The 19,748-nt window shown below is 29.0% G+C and overlaps 3 protein-coding genes across 4 annotated transcripts; all 3 read left to right on the top strand.

Annotated features, from left to right (window-relative positions):
* The first annotated feature begins 3 nt into the window (after positions 1–3).
* On the top strand, positions 4–1,008 carry LOC124916109. Its single transcript, XM_047456843.1, has one exon. The coding sequence runs from the start codon at positions 4–6 to the stop codon at positions 1,006–1,008; it is 1,005 nt and encodes a 334-aa protein (XP_047312799.1).
* Positions 1,009–11,787: 10,779 nt separating this feature from the next.
* Positions 11,788–12,521, top strand: LOC124913666 (transcription factor bHLH30-like). The gene is made up of 2 exons (XM_047454077.1): positions 11,788–11,989; positions 12,069–12,521. Exons 1-2 carry the CDS (start codon positions 11,795–11,797, stop codon positions 12,495–12,497), a joined length of 624 nt encoding a protein of 207 aa, XP_047310033.1. The 5' UTR covers positions 11,788–11,794; the 3' UTR covers positions 12,498–12,521.
* A 4,220-nt stretch (positions 12,522–16,741) lies between these two features.
* On the top strand, positions 16,742–19,742 carry LOC124914430 (cyclin-L1-1). Of its 2 annotated transcripts, none has more exons than XM_047454976.1 (8): positions 16,742–17,010; positions 17,236–17,395; positions 17,518–17,599; positions 17,695–17,835; positions 17,964–18,133; positions 18,462–19,102; positions 19,211–19,237; positions 19,399–19,742. In XM_047454976.1, the coding sequence occupies exons 2-8, from the start codon at positions 17,244–17,246 to the stop codon at positions 19,455–19,457; spliced, it is 1,272 nt and encodes a 423-aa protein (XP_047310932.1). In that variant the 5' UTR covers positions 16,742–17,010; positions 17,236–17,243; the 3' UTR covers positions 19,458–19,742. The 2 variants fall into 2 exon arrangements, with proteins under 2 accessions (XP_047310932.1, XP_047310931.1); XM_047454975.1 differs by having other exon boundaries at positions 16,743–17,010; positions 19,199–19,237.
* Positions 19,743–19,748: the final 6 nt, after the last annotated feature.

Raw genomic sequence — 19,748 nt, 5'->3', positions numbered from 1 at the left:
CAAATGGCTACTCAGGAATTGCTAGTTGCCGTGAATTTACTCCTTTCCCGCAATTTCGAGTCTTCCCGGAGATTCGCCTTAGACCTCCAACTCCAACATTCCGACCCAGCCATTGCAGTCCCCGCTTCCGAAATCGTCGCCATCTCTGAAGTCATGGCCGCTTCCGAACGCCGTTTCGGCAACGGAAGGCTTGACTGGTACGCTATCCTGGGCGTCCCTCGCTATTCCGACAATCCTCAACTTGTCAAGACTCGTTTCAAGGAGTTCTACACTCTCATAAACCCTAACATAAACAAGTTCCCTTTCGTCCAATGCGCTTTCGACCTCGTCCAAGACGCTTGTAAGGTGCTTTCAGACCCCGACAAAAAAGCCGCCTTCGACAACGCCCTCCAAATCTTCGAATCCTCGGGAGAAGACTATGAATGTGCATCGGACGAAACATTCTGGACGATTTGTCCTTACTGTTACTATGTTTACGAATTCCATAGCATTTTCAAGGATTGTTGTTTAAGGTGCAGAAACAACAAATGCATGCGAGGATTCACTGGTGTGCCACTTGACTCGCCACCTCCGGCTGATGTTGCCAAGAGCGGTGAGTATCTCTGCCTGGGTTTTCGTCCTATTGAGTTCGAGGGCGAAAACGAGAAAAGGGTTTCTATCTGGACGCCTTTCACTGGAGTTGCTGGTATAAGGAAAGCAGATGTTGATACTGATGAAGAGTATGGAAAAAAAGCTGCTGCTGCTGCTGATCAGGAAAAGCTTATTGGAAAAAAAGTTGTTGTTGATGAAAAGGCTGATAGAAAGAAAGCCCTTGAGGAAAAGGCTAAAGGGAAAAGAGTACTGGTTGAGGAAGAGGATGAGGAGGATGAGGATGAGGTTACTAGTCCAATGCCGCAGAAGAAGAAAAGGAAGGAGTCGCTGGGCTCGTGGACTGTGGAGCTTGACATGATGAAAGGGATCACAATCAAGAAGAAGGAGAAGAAGGGTAAATCTGTTTTCCTTGGATGAATGAATTAAGAAGAGAAGAGGAACTTAATTAAACAACATGGTTTCTAATTAGGTCACTGTTAATTAGATCCATGGTGTTTGGACTGTGATGATGTTGATGATGCATGTTCTTTTAGTTTGTTTTTGAAATTTTGGGGTTGGTTTCCAAAATTTTGGACTATGTTGATGATGGATATCTATGATCTATCATCAATTTCTAATAATGTTTTTTTTTTTTTTTGAATGTTGTTGTGGTTGTTGTTAGTTGCTACAATATGATGATGATGTTGTATTAGTAGTTTCTAATAAATTTGTTTGTTTGTTTTAAATCAGTGTTGTTACTGTTTTAGTAGTTTAAATTGTAGTTGTTGTATTTTTGTTAATTAGAATATACTAATTGACCTTATGAAGGAATGTTAGGTTCTTAAAGTAATGTTGACTTAGGATTAGCTAGTTATCCCTATTAATAGTTGATTGTTTTCAACAAATGATTAATGATGATGATGAAAATCATGTATCTATTGAGATTTTGTATAGAACCTAGCTTACTTTCCCCATTGTTTATTATTGAGGGTCTGATAATGCAATATTGGATATTGTACTTTAATAATGGAAAAAAATTCTTGGGATGTTGAGTGATTGAATTCAAAAAGGTAAAATTTGATTGCATATGGAGAATCTAAAGAAAGATATAAAGCTTTATGATCTATCAGTTTATTCTGAAATAAGTCTTCTGATCTATCAGTTTAAGTGGTTAACAGTTGTAATGACATATCTGAATGAATTAGGTCAGTTGTAATGACATATCTGTACTAGGTTTAGGTTTTGGTTTTTAACACTTGTAATGATAAATCTGAACAAATCGGGGAACAATTTGACAGATCTGTATTAGGTTTAGGTGTTTTAACACTTGTAATGATAGATCTGAACAATTTGGGACAATTTGACAGATCTGTATTAGGTTAACCTATATGTGTTTTACACTTGTAATGATAAATCTGAACAATTCCGGGGACAATTTGACAGAGATGTATTAGGTTTAGGTGCTTAACAGTTGTAATGATAAATCTGAACAATTCCGGGGGACAAATAGTTGAATGAATAATGAAGAAATTCTTCTGAGATTCTTCTGAGTGAAGAAGGAAGGGACAGTGCAGAATTTGGACAGAGTCTGGTTGCTAATATATGTCTGTTTTCTTCATTCTGTCTCTGCACGTTACATAATTGAACTCTTATTAAACAGGAAAACACACGTTTGTTGGGATGTAGATATTTAAAATAAATATGGGATTATTTGAAAAATGTTGGTCGGTGGTTATTTTGTAAAAAAATGTTGTTTCTTTGTATTGAGAAGATGGTTTTTTTTTTTTTTTTTCTAAAAAGACTTTAAAAAATATTAAAAAGTAATGAAAATTTTATTTATTTAGTTTTAAATAGAAGGTATTAAATATTTTAATAAATAAATTAAATTAAATCAGAATGGAAAATATTTAATTATAGTTTAAAAATATTAAATTATAAAGAATATTATTAATGAATATTGATTTAAAAATATTATTTTTAAAAAATGTTAATTATAAATATTGATTGGTGTTGATTTTAAAAAATATTATTTTATTCGATAAAATATATAAAGAGAAAATATTTAAAGGTATATAAATAAATAATATTTTATTAATGAATTAAATAATATAATTAGTTAAATATAATGAAATAATATTTTTTTATGATTAATTTAAAAAAATAAAAATTTTATATTAATATAAGTAATTGACAAGACATGACTGAATTGATATAATATTTAATTATACTTGAATTAAAAAATAAAATTAATGTGATCCTAATTTGTTTCTTTACATGCTTATTTGATTAGTTTTGTATGACGAGATAATTTATCAATTCAAAAATTTATTTTAATTTTATAAAATTTAAATTTAAATTTTATATATAAAAATTTATCTTTCTAAAATTCAAATATTTTTAAAAAATTAATGGTTATATTCTAACTAATTATATTACTTAATTTATTAATAAAAATATATATTTTTTAAATTAAAAAATAAGGTCATTTCCAATCAAAAAATCATTCTCAACTCAAAATGTTTTATAATGTCTCATAAAATATTAATTCATCAACAATCCAAACACTCATTTTCAAATTAAAAAAAAATATTGTTAAAATATATTTTTAAAATTAATTTTTTAATTTTTTAAATAATATATATATTTATCAACTTTATAAATTAAAATCAAACAAAATTGTAAATTTGTTTTTTAGCATTTTTTAGAAAGGGTGTTTATTATTTTAAATTCACATTTAATACATAAAAAAAATATTAATAAAAAAATAAAATAAAAAAATATAGAATAAAAAAAATTTAACCTATAAATAAATTATATAAAAACTTAAATATATAAAATTAACCTATATTACTAATTAGAAGATTAATTTATTTTTTAAAAAAAATTGGGTATTTGAGTAGTATCTTGGAAAATCATTTTGTGTTTTGGTTTTGGTGGGATTGAGCGAAGAAGTCCATCCTGAATTTGGGTACATAGGAGGTGGGTTAGAGATTAGGGGTGTTCATCGGTTCGGTTGCGGGTTATTCGAGTTTCTCAATTCGGTTTCTTCGAATTTTTTGTTTTTTTTTCGTCAATTCGAAAACCGAACCGAATTTGAATAAATTCTAATTAAACCGAACTGAATTCGAATTTTATATTCGGTTCGAACTTCGAATAATTCGAATTCAAACCGAATTCAATATTCTTTTATTTTAAACTCAAAATAAAATGTACCAACCAAAAATTGAACCCGAGGTCTATACCATGATAGGGTACTATTCTACCACTAAACCATTAGTGTTTTTGTTTTATTTTTTTCTTTTATTATAAATCTTAATTCAAAATATTCTAGTTTGATTATTTTGAACTTATTCTTAAGTTAAGTTTGGAAGAATAAATAATAAAAAATGAATTCGGTTTTCGGTTTGGTTTTCGAGTTGGAACCCAAACTCGAAAACCAATTCGAAAACCGTATTTAAATTCGAATTGGTTTGAAATTCGATTCGAAAACCGAAAATGAAATTCGAATTCGGTTTATTCGAATTCGGTGAATTCGAATTCGGTCGGATATTCAGTTCAGACCAAATATTGAACACCCCTATTAGAGATGATCTAAGATTCTAAGTATAACTCTTAGGCCTTCTTTTATGTGGGTTTTTAAAATAATTTGAATAAAATTAATTCTTAATTAATCACTCCTTAATAATTAAATCATTTATTTTATTAATAAAAATATTAAAATATTCTATATTTTAAATTATTATTTTTTATTTTATTTATATATATAAATACATTTGAGTCTTTTTTTAAAAAAAATAAAAAAATAATCAACAACTCCTTAAAATCATCACCAATCATTAATATTTTTCCCGGTAAAGTTTTATAAAAACTCCCATCCGAATTGGGTTAGTAATTGTTTATATGTTAATTATCTATATTTAATTTACCTCTTCAAATTTATTATTATATTAATATTTTTAGTCTCTTCACTTATAAAATTTTATTATTTAAATAAAATTTGAATAAAAATCATATTTGATATGAACTCAGAATTACTATTTTATAATAGTTAATTTGATAATATTAAAAATTAATATATGAAAAATATATTAAAACCATATACGCTTATATATTAATTAATAAATTTTATATATTAAACTGTATAATTAGATAAATATAATTTGATATTTTAAATATTAAATAAAAAGATTAATTAAATTAAAATATTAATATATATTTTTTAAACTCATATAATAAATAATTTATTTATTCTCATTTAAATATTTAAAATTAATGAGGATTTGATCTCTATGGGGAGTGTTTAGGGATGACGATGAACTAAGAATGAAATTTTGAAACAATCTTTCTGTAATTGAACCGAATTACTTCGTTTTGGATAATTTTTCTCCAAAATCGAACGAAAATAGGATTTGTGTCCACTGCCCTGATCGACCACACCAATCTCACCCTGATTCTACCCCAAACACTATAAACATAATTAAATATATAAAATCACTAATATATTTATTTATTAATTATATTTACAAGAGTTATAAGTTTATTTTTTATAATAATATATTTTTTAAATATATTACAATATATTATATTAAAAAAAAATTATATAATTTTTTATTTTTTATAAAATATTTTATAAATGATGTCATGCGGGGATTTTTCGAAACCGAACGGGACGGGGATGGTATTAAAAATTTTGCCAAAATAAAAATGGGTCGGGATGGTAAATGTATTTCTCGCTCTGAACCTCGCAATTGACATCCCTAAAATGAATACCCTTAGGTCATCTTCAACTCAAATACCTATTCTCAAACCCAAAATGCAGTAAACATTCCATCAAACATTAATTCATCTCCAAACCAAAACCCAAACTCAAACTCAAAAGAATATTCTCAGGATATTCTTTTTTATAGTATATAATTTTTAATTTTTTCAAATTACAAATTAAACCCATAACTTTACAACAACTTATTAATTACTTTTAAATTTTAATCATAAATTAATTATTTATATAACTGCATAAAACAAATTAAACATTATTAAATAAACACAAATTATATTTCACAAACAAAAAAATACAACAAAACAAACCTTATTAAAATTATCATTAATTAAACATATAAATAAAGTATAATATAAATAAATTAAAATATAAATAAATTATATAAATAAATAAAATATGTAAACAAATTAAAATATAAATAAGTTATGTAAATTAATTAAAAACAAATTAAAATGACTGAAATGAAAATTTTGAAAACTTTTGAGTATATAAACAGTGTCCCTGCAAATTTGGGTTCGGAGTAGAGAGAATTTGCAGAAAAACTCAAAATGCAGTTGAGTTTGCAGGTGGGTTGGAAGGCTAAAACCTATTATAGATATGAGTTTGCAGGTGGGTTGGAGATGATCTTATGATGATATTCGTGAATATTCGATAGTTGAGTTTGGATATTTTAAATCGGGTTCAGAGTTGGGTTCGGGACATTGAGGATGTGAGATACACGACCGGTACAGGATCGACAATGGAAGTGTGCGAAACTCAAACCCTATCTGATACCCGACTATATTAATATAAAAAAATATAATGTTTTTTTATTAAAATTTAGTGTGACATTTCAAATACATTATTATTACAAATATCATTATAAATACAAAATTATTTTATCCACTCTACACTCCAACTTTAATTTTTTTTATATTCCAAAAAAAATTATTTCCCTCTTAATCTTCAACTTTTCTTTTAATAAGAAAATGTTATTTCTCTCTTATCATTATTTATATTCAATTTTTTACTTTTTTTAAAGTATGTAATTAATGTTTTTATTTGTTTTTTACTAATTTCGATATTACTAATTTTAAAATTATTTATATTTTTTTTTCAATATTTAAATCTTATAAGTTTTTTTATCGGATAATGGGATATCCGTCGATATCGCAATCGGGTAAAAGGATAATAAAAATGAAAATCGAATTCGGGGTGGGTATTTCACTACCCATTGGGTAGAGTACTCGTTATCAACCCTAAGAGTATCTCCTATCCCACGGATAACAACAAAATAAATGTTGTATTAATAATGATATTTGTAATAATAAAGTATTTGAAATGTCACATTAAACTTTAATAAAAAAAAAAAAAAATTATATTAATATAGTCGGTATCGAGCTTAAGTTTTAGCACAATCCCCATTAGGGCCATCACTAAACTCGTACCCGATTAGTTACCTTCTCCTTTTCCACATATCCGACTTTGAACCCGATTTAAAATATTTGAACGCGATTATCGTACCCAATACCCTAGCATCGGGCATTATGTTAGAGAATTATAGAGGATAGTTGCATAGGAGAAAAAATGTAAAATTTAATATACTTTTATATATATATAAATAAATAATTTTATTAAATATAGAAAATTAAATAACTATTTTAATAAATTTTGTTATATTAGTTTGTTTAACCTTTTTTTTTCTTTTAAAAAAATCACTAAAAACTCACATATAACATCTTATATTTATTTATTTAAACGATCAATTTAACCATTAAAATATTAAAAATATTTTTAATATATATATATATATATATATATTTTAAATTTTAAATACAAAAGTATTATAATAATTCAACTGTTTATAAAAAGTTCAATCAACCAACTTTTTCATTAATTAAGTCAAAAAAAATTAACAAAAAGTCCAAAATGATCTATCAAAAAAGCTATTATGTGAGGGTCAAGACTTAATTGTCAAACAATTACAACTAAAGATTACGTGTAAACTTTAAGATTAAATCATATTGACTATTATTTTATTCACCATTTTACATTATAAAAACGAGTAATTAAAAGAATACGACATTAGAGGTTTTATTATTTTTAAATTTGAAGATTTCATTGATAAAACCAATTAATAACAATACAATAGGCAACCACATGGTACGGAAAATTTAACGAAACAGGGGATTAATTTTTTGCAAAATTGATTTTTTTTCCCTTAGTAAAAGCCCAAATTATCCTCTTAATAACCTTTCTCTTCTTTCTCTCTTATTCTCACTCAACGAAGGATCTCTGCTATCCCGACAACGACCGTGGCAACGAGTCTTTCACTCTTCTACTCTCTTCTTTCTCGTCTGCTTCTGCTTCTCTGTAGCCGAACTGTAGCCCCTGACTCCATCAAGCTAAATCTTCAACCAACGCCGATGGGTAAGTTTTATATTAATTGGTTATAGCTGAAAACAATTCTTATTAACAATTGAGATGCATAGTGCATCTTAGGCCTGTGCAATATATATGAAAGTCTGCGCAAACTATACTTTGCGATATGATAGAAATAAAATGATAGATTAAAATATATAGTAAAGTAGTTGTAGTGGTAATTATTCTTGTCTATTATGTCGAGAATAAATATCACTAAACTACTTCACTAATATATTTCAATCTATTATTTTGGCGCAATTGCATTTTGTGCCTATTGACAGTCTTGAGAAGATTTTGATGCAAGTTCCACAACTAGTTAACCTATGACTGATGCCCCTTATTTTGTTTGGACGGTTCCGATTGATAATGGAGTCGGGGGCTACAGTTCGACGTAGATGCTACAGTCGTCGGAGGGATAACAGACGGGAAACAGAAGCAGACGAGAAAGAAGAGAGTAGAAGATAGAAAGACTAGTTGTCGCAGTCGCTGTTGGGATAGCAAAGATCCATCGCTGAGTGAGAAGAAGACAGTAGAAAAGAAGAAGAGAAATAGAAGAAAAAAGTTTTTAAGGGAGTAATTTAGTCTTTTGCAAGGAATAAAAGGTCAATTTTACAGAAGAATAATTTTTCTATTATTTTTAAAAATAAGCTGTTATCAAATTTCCCCGTGGTATCCATCACCCAAGAAAAATATATAATTATGTTTTTATTTTATTTTTGCTTTAATGTTTTACATTTGATCTGTTATTTAAATAACTGATATGAAGAAAGTTGAGTTGTTGATTGAAAAAATTAAAATATATTAATATTTCATAATATATATATATATATATATATATTAAATATAAAAATATTTTAGTAGATAAATTAATAAATTTAATTAGTAAAGGGTATGCATAAAGATTTTGAATTATTTAAAAGTTGTCTAAATAACTTTAAGAACAAGGCTTTAGTTTATGAATATGATTTTTATTTTAGGGGCAGGAAGACTGTGATTAGTAAAACTAACTTTTTTTTATGCAAGGCTTGCACATTTTTTACATTTTTATCTTTTGGTTAGAACTTTAAAAATGAGCTATTTGAGGCTGAAAGTTATACATTTGTAAGTGTCTAATAGGTTCTTTGCCCTAACTTATTAAGAAAAAAACAGTTCTTTTTCGCAAAGAACAATACTTTGCGCGACCTTTCAACTTATTTGACGTTCTATGTCTCTTCTGACTATGTGACTTATTAGAAATCTCGATTAAGGTTTAAAATATGATTATGTAATATTTTGATTTTTCAGTCTGAATTTTCAAATAACATTAAGGCTATTGACCTGTTTAAGTCCTCTATCATACATCTAAGTATATGGTATGTCAACCAACTAGAATAGGAGATGAACATATGTCCAATATATACACTAATTATTTATTTCTCTAATTACAAACAAAATCGAAACATAATGTTATTGGATGATTCAATCGACTAAATAAAAATATCAAATAATTATATTTCTTAAACCTTAATCTCAATTAGAATTGCAGGCCAAAAAGGACGAAACAGCCATACCTGTATCAATTAGCAGTGCAAGCTACAGGACGAGACAACATATTGTATACATCCTAAGGTTAGGTTGGGTATTAATGGGAATTACTTATGTATCTTTTATTTATTTTTTAAACATTTTTTTAAAACAATATGAAAATATATAGTATTTTAATGTCTAAATTACAAAATAACTTAGTCTAGTTTGTCTGTTATATTCTTATTAACTTCATAGTATATATATTGCATCAACTTAAGATTGGCAATGCATGCACAATCTTTTAGTTTTTTTTAATGTACCGTCGGGTAGTGAAATATATATCCCTGACCCGATTTTAATTTGTTATCTAAGATTATAGAGATCGAAGAAAAAGAAATATAATTTATTAAATAATAAATAATTTTATAGTTAGGTTGAAAATATTAAAGAAAATAATAACTTTGTTTTTACTTGAATTGATTTGAAGAAAATTTTTAATGAAGTTTAAAAAAAAAAATTAAAGAATGAATATTGAAGATAAAATGTAAGGACGGATCATAATATTATGTTATTAAAATAAATTGCTATAAAAAGTAATGAAGAAAAAAAAACAACTTTCTTGGAATATTATAAAAATAAAGTTGAAGTAAAATGTTGGTCATTATGAAGTATTTGAAATGTCACATTAAAACTTTAATTATAAAAAAAAAATATTTTATTTTTAATAGGGTATTGAGTATCAGATTTGAGCTTCACACATTTCTCATTCTTGAACTCGATCAAGTATTTTTGTCCCTCACCATGCCTTGAACCTGATCATTGGGTATCCACAAATATGAAGTATAAGGTACCCATTATCATCCTAAGTAACTGCAGTCTTAAATTAAATTAAAGTGTTATAATTTTTTATCTTGAGTCTTGTTTAATTAATTCTTAATTTACTGAGTATTTTAATTAGATAATTTATGTTAGTTAATTTGTTTAGGTTAAATAATATATTTAAATCTGGTTTGTTTCTATATTTTTAGGTATTACTACAAAGAAGAATAGAATTAATAATTAAGGATTGAGTAAGGTTGAATATTTGATTTTTTTTTTCTAACTTAAAATTAATATACTTGTTTTTATTTTTCTTGAAATACCCAAATCTTTGGTGTAGTAATTTATGAAGAAGAGGAGAGTTTAAATGAGTCACTGGTAAAAAACTTAAAATGTCTTATAAACAACCTTAATTAATCTCCTAAAACAAGGTTCTCCAAATAAAAGATGAGATGTTATTAAATAAATAATTTTATAATAAATTAAGTTTAAGGAATAGATTAAGCTAATAACATATTAAAAAAAAGGGGGAAAAAGAAAAGAATGTTTGGATTTAAAAAATGTATTTGGTTTTGTCTTGGTAAAGTAGAGACAAATTCATACACATTAGGAGTAAAAGCAAGAGACATTTTCAGACTGCCCTCCCTTTGCCATTTTTACAGCAGCCCTTATTCCCTTTCTCATCCACTTTATGGACTTTCTTTTTTCTAAATTATTATTCCAAAGAAAAATACAAATAAAGCTATTATGTTCGGTCAAAGATTATAGAGACAGACAGACATTGACACTTCAAAATTCATTTATTAACACCTGATTAATTAATTCATTTTATTCAACATCATACCAATAAGACTAAACCACACATATTTTTATATTATTATTTTATTTAAAAGTAAGTCATTTTGTCTGCACTATTCTAGTTTTTTTTTCTAAATCTTTGGATTCCAATAATTATTTTTAAATACTAATAATGATTGATTCAGCTTTCTAAATTATAATCATTATATTCACTTTTTATTTCCCAAAAAATCATCGCCCCCTAGTAAAATTTGGCCTTTTTACCTCTTTTAGCCTAAAGAGAAATACTTTTTTATTTTTAGTTTTTAATCCTTGTCTCTCTATTCATTCTACTTTACTTGCTGATACGGCCAAGGTAATGATTTTTTTTGTTTTAAATAAAGAACTTGTATATTAAATAAATGCTCAAAATTACAAAGCACAATAAAGAATGTAAGATCATAATTAATTAATACCTCATTTAATTAACTAATTAGGAGTTAACTTATTGGTTAAAACTGTTACCATTCTCAAACAACTTGCACCCAATTCATGTATCTATTATATATTGCTTTATTTACCATAAAAGAAAGCTTATTATTTGAAATTAATAACAGCATGAAAAAGTAGCTTAATTATACAGAAACTGCTTCAAAATGATATAATTTTTATAGTATATATAAATAATGTTAAGTCTCTTTCCTGTCGCAGAAGCTTTATATATCTTCTACCTCCTCCCTTAAATATTTGTCTCACAATTCACATTCTCTTTTCTGAGAACAAACCCTAATTAAACCCTCTTCTACAAGCCAGGAATTATATCAGGTTATATATATATATATATTTGATGTGATTAATGTATATGAAATTTACTGATTTAATCCATATGCATGTTATATAATAATTCATACCCAAAACAGGTTACGTAATAATTAATTACAAATGTGCTCTATTCCGGGATATGATGAGTACGAGAAGAGAATTAGGTTAAATATGGCGCCGGAGAAGGAGGAGGAGAATAATAATAATTCTGCCGCCCCAAACAGGAGCCATAGCGAGGCGGAGAGGAGGCGGAGGAAACGCATCAACGGCCACCTCTCTACCCTCCGCTCCCTCCTTCCCAACAGTACCATCAAAGTAAGTTATATACACTTTCTTTTTATCATGTTCTTGTTATTTGTTTTTTAAATTAAGGAGAACTAGCATGACACGACAGCCGGACAAAGCATCGCTGTTGGCGGAGGTGGTGCGGAGCATAAGAGAGATGAAAAGTGTGGCGGCGGAGATGGCAGCTAACAATGAGATTATGCCGTCAGAGACAGACGAGCTAAAGCTATGTTATTGCGGCGGCGGAAATAGTTCGGTGATAAAAGTGGCGTTAAGTTGCGATGAGAGGAAAGGGTTGATGGGGGAATTGGCTGGGTCGGTGAGGGCGGTTGAAGGGAGAGTGGTTAGGGCTGAGATGGCGACGGTTGGGGAGAGGACGAAGAACTTGTTGTGGGTGGATATGGGTGGTGGCGCCGCCGGCGGTGGGGAAGAGGGAATGTCGGTGTTACGACGGGCGGTGAGAATAGGAGTCGACAGGGCGGCGGCAGTGTGTCAGGTCTTGCCGGATAATAAACGGACCCGTCTTTCTCAATACTAAGGAGAAGGACTAATTAGGTCTTGTTTGGAGTTAAGGTGTTGTTTATTTTGTTATGAAATCATTTATTGGTACAAATTCCCTTTGTCTTGTCTCCAACCAAACTGAACGCAATGACCGGGGAGGAGGAGAGTGGGGACCACTTATATATTAGACTAATTTTGCGTGTTCTAATTTATCCCTTTTCTGGTCGGCGGCACTCGTGATTATGCCGTACTATGCGTATACTATTGACCGGAATTATATTTCATTTTTCATTTAACTAGTTCTTTTCTATTTTTTTCAATTATTTAATTTTATAAAAAAATAATTATTCATCATACTTGCAGGTTAATAATACGTAATAGTTTGTATCTAAAAATTATTAATTTTTTTTATGACAAAACCCATAAAAACGAAGATCAAACATGGTCTTGATCTTCTATAAAGAAGATCTCTTAATTAATTAGAGATCCTGGTGCTCTACAAAAAGCTGTCAAACAAACATTCTTTTCTTCATCCAACAAGAAAATACCCTAGATAATTACACATTGGCTCATGTGTGTCTCCTCGATCTACCTTGGGGTTGTGTTCATTTATCTAGGCACAAGCCATGCGGCTCGACAACTCCTTCAAACGGGGCCTCCAATCCCAACCCAAACATCCCCACCTAATTACCCAACAACCCTTTGCCGGCGCTGCCAAATTAACCCAACTAATCCCACCCTTGCTAACCGGGACTGAGCTAATTTTTTATTAAAAAAATCTATCGAGGCTAGTTTTATAGTTTGCTGTCACCAATGCCTTTTAGCGACGGAAAATAACCAATAACGACGGTAATTTACCGTCGTTATTAATGGAATACATACATGCTATTTAAGGCTACTCAGGCTGTAGCCCGGGCCGGCTTGTACTTGGCTCCGCACCTGCTTGCTAAGGTCACTTTGTCACCTTTGACATCAATACTGCCCAAAATTCCATTCCTGATTGCACCATACGGTTAGTTCGATGTTAGTAGATTGTCCGACTTCACTAAAATAACGCAACCGATATAAAGAGAAAAAAATCAACACAACAAATAAGGAGGTTGATCGATGCTTTATTTTTGTGTATAGGTGGTTGTATCGAAATAACCGCACCACCCCATCCAAATAAATGTCCCTCATGTTAATTGCCCCGTTTGACTAAGTGTTTTACTTAATGTAACATAATGCTTAGAATTTAAAGTTTCGGGACTTTCTTTATATATTATTTTCATTTGAAGAGATTTTTCGGTAGTGAATTTTTTAAAAAGATCTTGATTTGTGTTAATTATGAATAGTGGAGTTTTTTTGGGGGTAAAATGATTTTGGCTTTTTCGTATAATATTTTAATTTGGTATAGATTGTGCATTCCTTAGTTGTGGATTATTACATATAAATGTTTGATTCTCCTCCAAATTTGAGTGTTGTAAATTTTTTTGTGATATCGGTTACATTTCAACACTTTCATAGTACTTTATATTCTATAAAAACTTTATTATTAGCTTGCTAATGTGCCAAGTGTAACATGTCGTAATACAAGTTTAAAATATTTTAATTTTATACTCAAGGAAAATTATATAATAAGAAAACAAAATATATTGGGAAGATCTAATAACAAATATTCTTTTTAAATAGAAACAACATAACAACATTAGTAGGTTGTTCAGCTATATATATTTATCCTTATGGTTCTTCAGGTTTGCATGGCATCATATTAATTTTCATATAAAACTAAAATGTATGAAAACAAGTATGTCATTATTGCTTTCTTTGTCATTATTGATATTTTTTATCAATAGGGACAGGTAAGAAAAAACATCACTATTTACCTGTATTTTCTGTTCTATTTGATATTCCAATAAAAAAAACCTCATTATTCCTCACAATTCTATAACAATGATTTCAAAGAAATAAGCTTTTGATTAAACTAAAAACTATTTCCTTTTAAACCCTTTTAAATGTCAAAGCTCACATCCCATCACGTACAACTTCAAGTGTTAAAATTAAAAATTTATATTAAATTATCTTACATATGTAATTCACAAACACGAAATTTATAGAAAATTATAAAAAAATCTTAAAATCATGTTTATTTACATAAATATTTATAATATATATATATATATTAATAATATATATATTATAATTTTTTTAAATTAATATAAAATCAATTTATTTAAAAAGAGTAACAATCATTATTCAATACAAAAATGTTAAACAAATTTGCGTAATCCATCACTTGTGAAAAACATCATCAATTAAAAGTTTATTTAAAAACTATTAGTTATTAAACTATTTATATATAATAATGATAAAATAAGTTTATTTATTATTATTAAAAAATTAGCATGTTGCACGGATAAAAATATATATAAAATATTATTCATTTATAAATATTTTAGATAAAATTAATATTATTTAAAATTTAATTAATTTAAAATTTGTTTTAGTTTATAAAATTTAAGTTTAATCTTAAACTTAATATTATATATTTTATCCCATCGCACCTACTTAATTCCTCAATTGACCCTCATTTGTGACTCACATTTTTTATATGCATTTTTTATCCATCGACAAACCACTCACCAATCTTAGTCGACCTCAATTTATGATACACATCTTATATCTCGTCAAACTCAACCACTAACCCTCCAATTCATGACTCTCATCTTGTAACTCATACGACAAACTACTCACAGACCATAACCTTGTGACTCACACTTTTTCATATATCTCTATCTCTCGACAAACCACTCACCAATCTTAGTTAACCTCTTTTTTACACTTACTTCAACAAATCAAAAACCAATCTCAACCAATCACCACCCGACATCCATCTCGTGAATCACACTTTCAAATACTCATCAAACTAACCATTAATTTCAATCTCTCACTCGACAAACCACCCACCATTTGATATTCATCTCGTGACCTTACACTTTTAAGTAATAGTCAAAGCAACCACTAATTCCGACCTCACACTTTCAGATGCCTATTATTTGTTTAAAAGTTACGTCACCATATATTATAATAAAAAATGCTTTCTCGAAAATATAAATTTGCGTGTTTTAGAATTGAACCATAGTTTTAAACATTAAATGCGAACACTTAAACCGTTATACCACTTATGATTGTTGAAATAATTTTATTTTATATATATATATATTTTGTATTTAATATTTATTATCAATTAGTTAAGTTTTATATTAACAAAAATATATATATATATATATATATATAATATGAGAGAAAAAATGTATGATAAAAGATAAAATGTATTTATATAAAATTAATGATGAAAAGTAATATAATATATATATAGGATAATTACATTTATTATATATATATTATATATATTTTATAAGATTATTAAGAATATATATATAAATAATATAATATGTGAGGGAAAAAACAATGTGAACACACTATTTAGATTTTTTGAGATTTTTGAAAATAATTTTATTATTTTATATATATATATATATATATATATTGTAATTTATTATCAAAAGAAAATATTATATAAGAGTAAATATATATATTTTGTAATTTATTATCAAAAGAAAATATTATATAAGAGTAAAAATGTACGATAAAAAATCAAATGTATTTATATAAAATTAATGATTAAAATAATATAATATAATATATATATATATATAATTATTGATAAAATAAATATAAAATTATGAATGTAAGGCATTTATAATAATAATAAATATCTATATTTTGAATTAATATTAATGTAAATAATTTTTTAGATGAAGTATGGTAAGGAAATATATATATATATATTTTTTATATATATATATATATAATATATATATATATATATAATATAATAAATATGATAAGAAAAAAATAAAATTTAATTAAAGAAGAGAGACTAAAAATTGTATATATGTAAATTTTATTAAAAATTTGTTCATATATACTCTTTATCATTGAAGACTGTTTTAAATAAAATTAAACATTAATTATTATAGTTAAATAGTTTATTTTATACTCTTTGTCACTCTGGTTAAGTTTAATTTTTTAGTCTATTTTAAATATGAGAATTTTAGAATTTATAAAATTAAACAAAAATAATTAATGATGTTATTTTTGTTTTAATACGTCTGTTTTGTTATTTAATTTACTTATAAATGTTATTTTAATTTACTTATAAATTGTTATTTTATGCTTAAATCACTATTTGTTTGAAAAGAAAATTAAAATAAATTGTGATACTCATCCCACCAAACAAGCCTTCGTAAGAAAGAGCTGGCTAGAACCAGACTGAGTGAGAACTGAGACGGAGGCGGCGAGAGTCGCGTCGCCCTGCCAAACGCCACCAGATTCGTTTGGATCGACGGACCAGCCACACCCACCTTCACGCACGACCCTACCGATCGTCCTCCCCTCCCCTTTTTTTCAGAAGTTCTGCCCAAAACCCCAAGACCGAACCTTGCCCTAAGTCCTGTATCGCCAGACCAACAGTTGTCTCCTTCTCCTCTTACGACAGAAACAAACGGGTAAATCTCCCCTCCACTCAATTTCATTTTGCAATTTAAGGGTCTTTTTGGCTCATAGAGTCTCATTTCGAACAAATTATTGGATTTATTTGATTTCCATCACTTACCCGTTTCGCATTGGAACAATATTATTTGAATTGAGTGCTATTGAGGTTAGTTACACTTGTAATCTTTTATTAAACATCTGATATGTTGAACGTTTTGAACTATTCTTTGTCTGTCTAGGATCAGCCATGATTTACACTGCAATAGACACCTTTTACCTAACTGATGAGCAGCTGAAGGATTCACCGTCCAGGAAAGATAATATAGATGAAGCTACTGAGACAACCCTTAGAATCTATGGTTGTGACCTCATTCAGGAAGGAGGGATATTACTCAGGCTGTATCCATCTACCTTTTTATTTATTCTCTTACAAAATTATACTAATGTTATTTAATTGAATTGTAATTCACTTGTCATCCCCAATTTAGCTCCTGGATTTTCCTTGATCATGTGTAATACAGACCCCAAGCAGTAATGGCAACTGGTCAAGTTCTGTTCCATCGTTTCTACTGTAAGAAGTCATTTGCTCGCTTCAATGTTAAGGTATTATTCCATTCAAGCCCACTTACGATTATATTATAATCTTGATCCAAAAGAAACAACCTCTTGATCTGTTTACGACTGCTGTTTGCCTGCAGAGAGTGGCTGCTAGTTGTCTTTGGCTTGCATCAAAACTTGAAGAAAGTCCCAGAAAAGCACGGTATGTGCTAATGGTTTTCCACAGAATGGAGTGTAGGAGAGAGAATTTACGAGTGGAGCATTTGGATCCATTTTCAAAGGTTAACGTCTCTAATTATTTTTTGGTTCCCTGAGAAACATGGGGGCCGTCCTTTGCACAAAAGATTTATGTCTTAACTAACTCGTGATGTAATTGGTTTCTTTCTTTCTTTTTGGTTGCGTCTGACAGAAATATGCTGAGTTGAAGATGAATCTTATTAGGACAGAAAGACATCTCTTAAAGGAAATGGGATTTATCTGTCATGTGGAGCATCCTCATAAATTCATATCAAATTACCTAGCTACCCTCAAAACTCCTCCAGAACTGAGACAAGAAGCTTGGAACCTTGCCAATGATTGGTATTTTTCTAATTACATAATTTTATGGCTAATTGTATTGAAACTGATAAATGAATTGACCTGGCAATTGTGTTAACTTATTGGTTTTGACATTAGAATGCATTTTCTTAACCATATCTTTTAGAATGTCTTAACTAGTGCGTCCATTTATTTGTGACATGTTGAACTGCAAACAGGCTGTCTATTACATTAGAGTGTTTACCTTGTGTATTTGGTTGATAATGTGATTGATGAGAAGATTGTTGATTGGATAGTAGGTTATTTGGGATTTATATCAAATAACCCACATCAAGAAAGCCTAAGAGCTTGTTTCATCTTGTGTTGGCAGTTTGCGGACAACCTTGTGTGTTCGGTTCAAGAGCGAGGCAGTGGCCTGTGGTGTTGTGTATGCTGCTGCACGCAGATTTCATGTACCCCTTCCTGAGGAACCACCATGGTGGCTAGCATTTGATGCAGACAAATCTGCAATAGATGGTGTCTGCACAGTTTTGGCACACTTATACACCCTCCCCAAGGCTCAGTATATACACGTTTGCAAAGACGATGGTTCTTTTACAACTGCTGCTGCCAAGTCCTGGGACTCTCCATCTCAGCTGTTACAGAAGGAAAGTTCTCCTAGTGTTGTTATTCTTCCTCTAGGTCAAGCTGTTGATGCCGAATCCGGTGGAACTAAAGATGGAAACGTGAAAGCTGCTGCTACTCTTGACAAGTTGAAAGAGTCTAAGAAGAGTGGTGATGATTTAGAGAGCCTACCAAGTGATCAACCAAAGGAAGAAGTAGCATTTAAATCGAAACCTGAGTTTAAAATTGAAGCAAGGGATAGGGGAAAGGAGAGGGAAAGAATCAAAGTTCGGGAGCGTGACAGAGGAAGAGATTCTGATAGGGAAAGGGAGCGAGATGATTTGGATAGAGAAAGGGAGAAAATGAAGGACAGGAATCATCGGTCCAAGGACAAAGGAAAGGACCCAGGTCGGTCTGTCTGTATGAGAAACACATTTTTATATGTATACTAATTTTCTGGTTCTTTTTCTTCTATGTTTTACTTATCTAACTCCATTGTTGCAGGAGGACTTGCAGAGAGGTCAAGACATCACTCTTCTCGAGGTTTGTAGATTGTTCTCTCTTAGACCTTGCTTTTTTAGAGGAAGAAACCATTTCATTAACCACATCTATCTTGTTTGATCTAGGGTTATTTCCAAATAATCTAGAATGTCTTGATTGAGCTTTATATTATAGTAGCCTTTTTTCTTGGATTTGTTTTGCAGATCGAGATTATCACAACTCATCTTACTCTAGGGACAAAGATCGCCATAGACATCACTAATGCACTCTCTGTTGGTTGATACAATATATGTGCTGCTCCTTTTGTACCTTATGTTGAGACTTGGTTTCACTAGACTATCTTTTTGATACTTAAAAGAAGAGGAACAATGAAGTGGAACTTCCTATATGGTCTTGGATTGGATATTAAGTAATGAGAACAATGTCTTAGAGAAAATATTGTTTGCTAGTGTTGAGTTTCAATTCTAAACTGTTGCAAATTATAATGAATTTTGTAGAATCTAATCTTGTGTTAGTGTAATTAATGGGTCATTCATTAATGTTTAATATTCAT

The sequence above is a fragment of the Impatiens glandulifera genome, chromosome 9 (assembly GCF_907164915.1).
Source record: "Impatiens glandulifera chromosome 9, dImpGla2.1, whole genome shotgun sequence".
Lineage (NCBI taxonomy): Eukaryota > Viridiplantae > Streptophyta > Magnoliopsida > Ericales > Balsaminaceae > Impatiens > Impatiens glandulifera.
This window is presented reverse-complemented; position numbering and strand designations above follow the sequence as displayed.